Source organism: Rhipicephalus microplus, unplaced genomic scaffold (genome assembly GCF_043290135.1).
Source record: "Rhipicephalus microplus isolate Deutch F79 unplaced genomic scaffold, USDA_Rmic scaffold_24, whole genome shotgun sequence".
NCBI lineage: Eukaryota > Metazoa > Arthropoda > Arachnida > Ixodida > Ixodidae > Rhipicephalus > Rhipicephalus microplus.
Window position 1 is genome coordinate 3,384,819 of NW_027464597.1, and position 10,076 is coordinate 3,394,894.

Genomic DNA, 10,076 nt, shown 5'->3' on the forward strand with positions numbered 1-10,076 from the left:
TCTCGTGTCACAACACTGCCACCGATCGACAGCAACTTCTATCATTGCGTGTTGATCATGCAAAGCCGTTGCAATTTTCAATAGATTTCGCTATACTGTGCTACTGAGAAAAAATAAAGTATACAATGCCTAAAATATTTCTGACATGTTAGATGTCATTTCAAATGTTTTCCGCAGTGAGCAAACTCTGGTGTCGAGAGTATGCGTTCATCAGTCGAATGGGCGAAGGCTTTAGTTACAACAAATATCAGATATAACGATTAATTATGACCGCCACACTGCTTTGTTATGACAATATAAGTTCAATTTTTTTCCAAAAGGTACATGTCTCTTCCTTCAAAACCTCAGAATGCGCAGACGAGGCATATGTGCTAGCATCTGCGCAATGTTTATTTATTTATTCATTTATTTATGAGGTTGACAATACGTGAATTCTGTGACGTAGGAGACGAAAGGTGACGTTTAAGGCCACCTGACGAGGTTTCTAGTACCACAACGTAGGCACGACAAAATTTGGAAGAATAAAAGAACAAAATAGCGTTGCCAAACGGCTCGCACTTCGAATGATACAAGAAACAGCAGCGAGACGACAGAAAAAGAAACGGATGACATAAAATGAACGTTAAAAACAGGAGTGGCATTCCAGTAAAGGAAAAAGAGAAAAAGGATAAATTTAAGCTATCACACGCAAAATAATCGTTAACATAACCAGATACCATAAAATCCCGAGCAAGCACCCCCCTCCTCCCCACTTCTTCCGGTAGATTTGAAATATGTACTAACACTTGCTCGTCAAATATGCAAGCCTAAACAAATTATGCTAGCCTGCCATACGTCGTAGAAAATTACAACAAAACTTCCACAAACATCTCACAAATAACGCGAAACACAATAGCTTCACCGCAATGCAGGGGTGCCATGCGGTGAGGCATAGCTAACATTAGAAAAGGCCGCTGTTACGTAACATACTGTGCCTCAAAAATCGCGTTTTTTTTTTTCTTCTCGAGAATGGGTATCGCGAACACCCTAAAATGACTTCACGGACCACTTGAGAACCACTGGCTGACGACGGTACGATACTGCAACACGCCCCGCTAGCTCGTTCCCGCGTGTATTCGTTGATTTTTATGCCTTTGTTACAACCCAAGAATAGATCGGCCAAGACTAAGGGAGAACTCCCATCACACGTTTGCTCAATAAATGTTTACTGCCGACGCAAAACGCCCAAATATGGCTTAATCGGCTATCTAGCGTTTGAAATGCGAAACCTGGCGCTAACTGCCCGCGGCATCATGGAGTCTAGGTTTGAGTTTATGGAACAAGGGCTTCAAGGCGAGCTTGTCGACGCATAACACTCAACATCTTAAAAACTGGCCAATGATGATGACGTCGTTTTCAGTGGCGTAAGGGCCATGTTTGGCCAAAAAGCGCCATGACTGAGGATGTGCTAATTGTGACACTGATTTAGGATGGTACTATGTAATAGGGCGCAAAAATTGCCAAAAAACGCGCACTCCAATGAAGTGTAAAAAAAATGTAGAGTGCAAAAATGAAGGGTGTTGACTGTACAAGTGATAATGATAATTAAGACGCGAGATGCGCTAAATAGCAAACGCCTCATCATGGCCCTCGAGCCCAACTAAAACGACCCAAGAAAAACGAGAACGCAGCGATACCGATCACACTTTGTGTAGCTCACTTCAACAGGCTTTCAACGAACTTCTAGAGGGGGAACAAAAGGGCCGGTGTCAACACACAACGTTTGTCATAATTTCTGACGATTCGCTAAAGCAGTTCGAGCGAGCAGACGACACACAGCGCCATCAGTGCGCACATCCAGGGGAGGTGGCGCCATGCCGTAGACGCAACGCGAACTACCCTGTCAGCATGTCAGCAACACAACAGCCAGCCGGTAACGCTCTTTTATTCCTTCAATTATTTGTTTTCCCACACCCGCTTGTCTGGCATAGTTAGAGCGAGAGATAAAGAACTTCTAGGCTATTCGTGCAACGTTGCAACGAACTCGAACGAACAGGCCAGATCGCCACTTCCAAAGCACATATGCAAACGCGATGCTCCTACCCGCACCGACTCAAGAGCAAGTGGCGTCTACTACAAGATACGATAGCATGCACTGTTGAAGGACGCGGCAACGGTCTGCTCTTAGGTTACTTGAGATTGCATCCGGCACGCTGCCGATAGCGGCGGCGCGATCACAGGAAAAAGAACGATATGCTAGCAGCGCCAAAGGAGCCAATTAAAATGAAAAAAAGAAATAAGATTTGGACTCCCTCCCACCATGCCGGGTCCGCACTCCCAAAGTCAACCATCACATAACACACACAAAGCTCCTTCGTCCGGTATGTGTAAACACAACTGCTTAGTAAAAACTTGATAACTGAGGCTGACGGATCATACAGCACCGCAGATGAGAGACTGAAAGCGAAAGTTTTTTTGTGTGTGTATTGACGCGTGCGACCGTCGCAGAATTCTCCGCCGGTGGCGCGCCGATCGATTTCCCCGGCGAGACGGCGTCGAGACGACACATATGAATGGATGCTGAGCGCGTGTGTTGCTATGCGAGGAGGCTATGATCGCTCGCATCGCAGCTGTGAAGCGGCGTGGCCAGCAAGTGTGGCGCGCCTTCCGTGCGCCTTCCAAGTTGCAAAGGCAAACCGCATCGGTCGAGGGGCGGCCTAGACGACAGGACAAGCGCGGATCGCAACCCGACACGCGATCTCTGGAAAGGAGAGGAGGGAGGGTGCCATTCAAACGCGTTCGCTAACAATCGCAGCCCTACTGCAGCGTGCTCGGCGGCGATTGTGTACCTCGTTTGAAGGCAACACTCCCCTGGACAACAATAAAATGTCAGACACGACGTTACATCATTCGCCGACCGTTCAAGACGCTTTCACAGGCGCGCACGGTAGCTTACTACAAGACTGCGAGCACGACGCGGATTTGGCCACAAACCGGGATATCTAGCCGATCACATAACGCGGTAACGTCGAACCAACTCGTGCACTCGCCACAGGAATTAAAAAAAAAAAAAACACAAGGCCACGCTTGTTCACAAACTCCCAATTCAAAATGCAAAGCGCGATCGGTTGGCACCGCGGATGCATATGCGACTCGTTCCTCACGCACACTGCGCCCGTTCGTGTCAATTACAATTGCAGCATGTAGCAGGCATCGATAGCAAACGGGCACGACGCCGGCAGCGTTCTGATTTGCGTCCTGAACACACGAGACGGCAGGGCAGCGATGAAACGCAGCGTACTGCGCGAGACGTCTGCCCCTCCGATGCCGACGGCCGCAAAGTACGGGTGTTTTAGGCTTAACGCCTTCAACTCCGGCGACGAGGCGTCTATAGCGGCACGAGAGCCACGGGACAGTGAAGCTGCCTGAGCCCGGGCCCCGGCAACGACGCGAAAGGCGTCAAAAATGACAGCGTTTGCGAGAGTCCGTCGCCAGCCACGCTCCTATCTGACACGGCCATCTTACCGCGGCATCGTACGCGGGAGACGGGAGCTCGCCGCCCGGTCGAAAAAAGAACAGCGCCGGTCGGGCAGTCGGCGAGCCGAGCGGTGCCATGGCCGTGCAGCCGAACGCGAGGCGGGCGGCGGATGAAGTAAAGAGAAGCCGTACGTACTTTGGGATTGATGTTGCTCATCGACGCTTTCCCGATCCGACATGATGCCCTTGCAAACTGCTGGCGCTCCCCCCCGGCTGCACACACACACACAGAAGCCTCGCCGTGGGTCTTATGAATAATTAAGGCGCCTCGGCCAATCGCAGGCCAAGGTAACGGTGTCCGGTCTGCTCTCGGTGTCGTCTGCTACCAGCCGCAGCACAACGTGCCGACATTCAAAGCTCCACTTTCGGCACGAAGGAAATAAAGAAACAGAGCACAAATGGGGCGAGCTGGCCGCTCGCGCAACGAAAAGATCAAGAAGAGACGCGCTCGCTTCGGGAAGCGAACCTGAGAGGCGCCGACCACTTGCGCCGCGTAGGAAAGAGAATGTCGAACGCCGACGACAGCACGTGCACACGCCGTATCGAACGCGCGCCGTCAGCTGTTTCTGGTTTCGTCGCCTCGCGCCGTGAGGAATGCGGCTGGCCAAAGTGCGCATGGCATCCGCAGAGCGCGTCTCGCCGTGTCCATCAGCCTATATATCTGCTCGTTTCTGTCTGAAGACGTAGTTATAAAGTATCATGGCGCCGTCGTCTGCTACAAGTCCGTCATCAACTTATTGATGTCAAACTTCTAACGCCAATACAGGATAGCTGTTGACGAGCGAAAAGGCAAAATGTACTTTCGCTTTGTTTTTTGTTTTTGTTGTTGTTGCTCTGTGCCTCGCCTGTTAAAAACACTTTCCAGTTTCGTTTCTTACTTGAGTGGAAAATTTGTGAGAGAACTGCACAACTATAGAAAATTTGCTGCCAAACTAGATTCTGCCAACACAGATGCACTCAGGAAAGCACTGGAGCTGCAGCTCAAAAAGCATGTGAAAAAAAAAAACAATTTATATTAGACAAAATGATGTTATGTTCCAAGCTATACACCTCGAAGTCAGATACCTGTTTTATTTCTCTGTGTGGCAGTTTAAGATTGTCTATAATCGGTTGCAACCTAAGAATAAATACACGCTCTGCCTCCAATACTACAGCTCGCCTGTCATTTATCTGCGCAACAAAGCAACAACTTTCGATTTCCGTTGTACCGATAAGGACGTTTCCGATGGTAATGTACACACTACACATATTGCAAATTGAAAGTTTGTTGCTACTTGTGACAACGTTATGTTTTGCAGTGGAATGAAGTCAAACTTTTTTATAAAATTTGCGAAAATGTAAAATTTTAAACCGGAAACTAGGAAATGAACGCAGGCCTGCACGGGAAAGTGATATGTCTGAAATTCGTGAAATCGGTGAGACGTACGACATGTATGCTGATTCTGGCATGGGTGGGACGTTGACCTCTGTGAGCTGAGCTTGCATTTATTCTTAGGCTGTAATCAACTTTTCGTCAATACCACCATGCAGAATAAAAGATCACAAAGCTCATTTAAATGCTTAAGAGTGCAACAACTACACATGGCAATCTGCAAGTTGATTTTCGTAATCTGCAAATTGATCCACATGCATGGGCCATGATACGAAGTTGAAGTATAGATGACACGGGACGATGGAATACAGGAACAAGCGTGACGTACAAATAAGTGCTTTTGTGTCAAGACAGCAATATAGGCCAGTAATCAGGCAGGGGTGCAGCAAAATGTTGAAGCGCTTGTTCCAATCTGCCATTGTCCTTGTCAGACGTTCTTTGCATAATAACCAGTATAGAGTACCTACCAACCTAAACTTTCATCTTTTTAAGTTACACTTCTACGATACTCGCTCCAATTGTCAGACTAGCAAGTGTTTGCTGGGTATGGCTTCATAAATGTTCCACCGGAAGCGCCACTGTTTAGCAAGCGTGATATCTTGGTATGTATTTTGTCTTGTGCCAGAATACACTTTCCCCTAGTCTTCCACTTCATTTTAGGAGCGAAGCTCCTTAAGGCGTGGGCTGTGCGTCCCCTGTATGTAGCCACCTCTCGCTGAGTTCTAAGTATTACGCTAGCCACCGCCCGATCTAAAGGGTACAGCCATATCCGTCCATCCGTCCGTCCATCCATCCGTCCATCCATCCGTCCGTCCGTCCAAAAGATCCAAGATGTTATAAACTAGACGGCGGTACGTGTAGCTGATTATGAAAGATGCGAGGTGTTATAAAATAGGAATGATGCCACATATGGCGCGTGTCATCGTTCGATATAGTGCGGCGACGTACGCTAGGGGGAGCGTTGCAATAAAATCGAGTGGGCAAAATGTACGGAGGATTCATGGTTTACCAGGTTTACCTCCGGAGCTTCGCCCACTCATCATCATTCACTTCGTGGATATGGCGGCATTTTTTCACGTAGCCCTCGGTCTTTCTTTGTCCAGTTTCTTCAGATGTTTATCATGTCTTTTCTTCTCTCAAAGCTATGACAACAGCCTGGATTCTACCCAGCCTTCTAGAATAAAACTGATTGCTGCATACGTATCTTTAGAACTTGCAGATATTTCTAACAAAATCTCCAGAACAAGAATATTTCCAGAGTTGTTAAAACATGGCAAAATAATTCCTCTGTTCAAAAAAAGTTCTCGTGGTAACGTTGACACCCACTTGGCATTTAGGAATTTTTTAGCAAAGTCCTTCAAAAGGTTCTCTCCAGTTGTTTGATGTACTATCTAAACAAATTTAATTTTCTCTCTCTGTCCCAGGAATTGTCATTTAATGAAACAGGTATCAATTACCTTCATGGATAACATTGAAAAATGTATGGGCAAATAGTTTGTTTCGGGAGCCATATTCATTGATTCAACAGAAGCATTTGAAACTGGGCATCTTTGCATCCTACCCACTCAGCAGTTGTTTTATCATAGACTGTTGCTCATCATATACAGCAGTCCCAAAACATTCATCGCAAAATATATATTTCATAATGGCAAAGAATACTATCTAAGCTAATATTCTATAATTCTCAATAAGCTCCAGTATTTTTATACTCCTGGCACACCTCCGAAACTTCTTTGCAGCTACCTGTCTAACAGGCCGCAAGGAGTATATCTTAATGTCTGAATTTTGTCAACTAAATTAGTTAACTGACACACTACCCATGGCTCTATATTAGGCCTGTCGTTTCAACTATTCATAAATGACTTACCTAATATGCTTACCTCTTCTAAGTGCTCACTCTATGCTAATACAGGTGAGTAAACGGTCGTGTCGACACGACTATTTACTCACATAAATCGCCGAGTGCACTTCTAGAAACTCTTAATTCGTATCTCAACGTGTAATCATGGTGTATAAGTAAACTTCTTCAACCAGACCTCACTAAAACAACTTTTGTACTGTTTTGTAGCCCACAAACTGTAATTTCTTTCGTCATAACTCTCTCATTAAGTAATTATATGTAGCACTGGCATCTGATAATGTTAAATTCCTGGGTGTTACTCTCGATAAATATATTAAATACAATATTAATGCTAACTCACTAATAAAAAAGGTTTCATTTGATAACTGCATTATCTCAAAACACATGCATTTTTTCAACCTAATATTCTAATCTCAATTTATCTTGCTTTACTTAATAACCATGTATTATACGGCTTATCATCATAGAGTAATACATGTGCCATTAATATAAAATCACTTCAACGTTTACAAAACCAGGCGATAAAAGTAATGACTTTTAGCCCATTGCGTTATCATTCCCTAGCTATCTATTGGCATCTTCGCATCCTACCCACTCAGTCACATATACAGTCACATTAATCGCAAAATATACGTTTCACAATGGCAAGGAATACTATCTAATATACTACCTAATATATTAGATAGTATTCTTATTCTCAACATGATGTTAAACTTTAACCTTTGCCAAATCATGGAAAGCCTCACAAGAGAGCAAAGCGAGTGTCAGAGTATACTCGACCTAATTTTTTGCTAAGCCAGTAATTTTCTTTTAGAACTGGTGAATGTTGAGGTAATAGAAGGAATATCCGACCATAATATTCCGATGTGTATTTTACCTCTAGGCTATAAAATATCGGTGCAAACTGCTGCCCAAACCATAATCCATTTCGATAAAGCTGACGACGACCACATACAAACCTATCTAGCTAATAAATACCAAGAGCTTTTGGCACTGGCCTAAGATCCTTTCACTGTTGTAAATGCTGTCTGGTTGCGCTTTAAAGACATAGTGTCACACAGTGTAACAAATTTTATTCCTGTCAAACTGAAAAAGACATTAAAAAACAACTCGTACGTGGATTTCTCGTGAAGTAATACACGCAAAGCGCCAACTCAAAAGATTACGGAAAGTTAACAAGGCTGCCGGAAATGACTTAGTTAGCACCGCCAGACTTGCACTTGCTGCAAAAAACTTTAAGCAAAAATCCAAGGAAGCCAAACAACACTATTTCAATACTGTACTCCCCAGCTTTCTCAAAAGTAATCTACAAAAATTTTGGCACCACTTTCGCCGAAACAACACACTCACCACTCAACTACCGTCACTTGAAAAATTTGACAAAGCCAACAGATATAACCAGTTCTTTCATTCAGTTTTTTACAAGAGATAATGACGTCTTGCCAGAATCGGTACCACGTGCGATGTCTGTGATGGACACTCTCGTTATCACAGACACTGGTATTCTTAATCTTCTGCTTGCTCTGGATACAAAGAAAGCGTGTGGTCCGGATAATATACCTAACTAATTTCTGAAAAGGTACGCAGAATGGTGTAGCAGATATCTCAGCAGTATTTTCCGTAAATCACTTTCAACATCAAGACTACCAGAAGATTGGAAAATAGCAAAAATTATTCCAATTTATAAATCGGGAGATAAATCCATTGAATCCAATTTCAGACCGATATCTTTAACGAGCATGGTATGCAAACTACTCGAGCATATAGTCTTAAAACATTTAACAATTTTTTTTTAAACGAGGGCATCCTGTCCCCTAACCAGCATGGATTTCGTAGGGGTTTATCGACCACAACGCAGCTGACTGAGGTCATACACAATCTCGCACTAGGTATTGACAATCACAGCCAAACGGACGTAATCTTACTTGACTTTTCAAAAGCGTTTGATTGCGTTTGTCACACCAAGCTTATCGCTAAACTACAAAACATTATCGGGGACGGAAAAACTGTTGCTTTGGTGCGTGAGTTTTTGTCTAATAGGTCTCAGTTTTTTGTTGTCGAAAACGTTGCATCAAATATTGTACCGGTTACGTCAGGAGTGCCCCAGGGTTCCGTGCTCGGGCCCTTGTTATTTCTCATGTATATCAATGACATATCTACTAATATTGACTGTAAAATAAAAGTTATTTACATGTGACTGTATCATTTATAGAAAAATTAGAAATGACGAAGATCACTATTCGCTCAACAAATCACTCTCTGCTATTTCTGAATGGTGTTCAAATTGGCAGATGACAATCAATGTAAAAAAATCTGCTTGCATGACAATAACGAGAAAGAGAGAGCCCTCAAACTCTTGCTACACTATATATGGCACTGCTCTGAGCACAGTACACAAACATAAATACCTAGGCTTAACAAATACGTCCGACTTAAGGTGGGATGAGCACATTAGAAACATTACTTCATCTGCCATACAAAAATTACTTTTTCTTCGTAGATCACTTCAAATGGCAACATTGCCAACAAAGCTCCTAGCCTACAAAACATTCCTCAGGCCTATCCCCGAACACAAAAGTACAGTGTGGTTTCCTCACATCCACACAAGCATAAAGAAAATTGAAGCAAAACAGAAGAAGGCCATAAGATTCTTCCACAACAAACATAAACGTGAACACTCACCCACTAGTCTGCTAACTCTTTCTAAACTTCCTATGCTAGAAGTACGAGCAAAACAGGCACGTCTAAAATTTTTTTACCAACTCCTGCACAATTATTTTAAAATAGACATTTCAAATTACGTATCTTGTTCACAAACACGAGCCACAAGACACAAACATACACACACATTAGTACAATACAAATGCAAGACTGATGTGTTTAAATATTCTTTTTTCTGGTTGCTATTCGCAAATGGAACATGTTGGCCCCTCACATCACCAACACTAAGTCACTGCCTCAGTCTGAATTATAAATTGAAAACAATTCTTAGCTTTTTTAAATACCCAGTGACAATGGTAATGAAACGAGTATGTACTACTTGTATGTTCTATCAACAGCCATTTAAGTGCCCTTATTGTTAAACTTGCCATTTTTGCATGGATTTGTATTTTGTTTATTATGTTGTGTAAATATTGCTAACGTACAAAGTGCCATGTTGCTTTTATGTTCTGTATTACAGTTGTTTTATTATGATGAGCAATCTTAGCATCTGTACAGAGTACCCACCTGCTATGGTCTCAGTAGAGACTGGCAGTATTGCAAATAAATAAATAAAAATTCCTTGTCATATCCTCAACAAGAAGAATATACCTGACGTTCAGAACA

At 43.5% G+C, this 10,076-nt stretch overlaps 1 protein-coding gene across 1 annotated transcript in view; it reads right to left on the bottom strand.

The window, feature by feature from the left end:
• LOC142786485 (transcriptional regulator protein Pur-beta-like) overlaps positions 1–3,841 on the bottom strand; it is a 167,590-nt gene extending 163,749 nt beyond the window's left edge. The window contains exon 1 of the mRNA XM_075884195.1: positions 3,653–3,841. Coding sequence (XP_075740310.1) covers positions 3,653–3,695 — 43 coding nt within the window. The 5' untranslated portion in view covers positions 3,696–3,841. The remainder of the gene's footprint in view (positions 1–3,652) is intronic.
• Between the last annotated feature and the right edge of the window lie 6,235 nt (positions 3,842–10,076).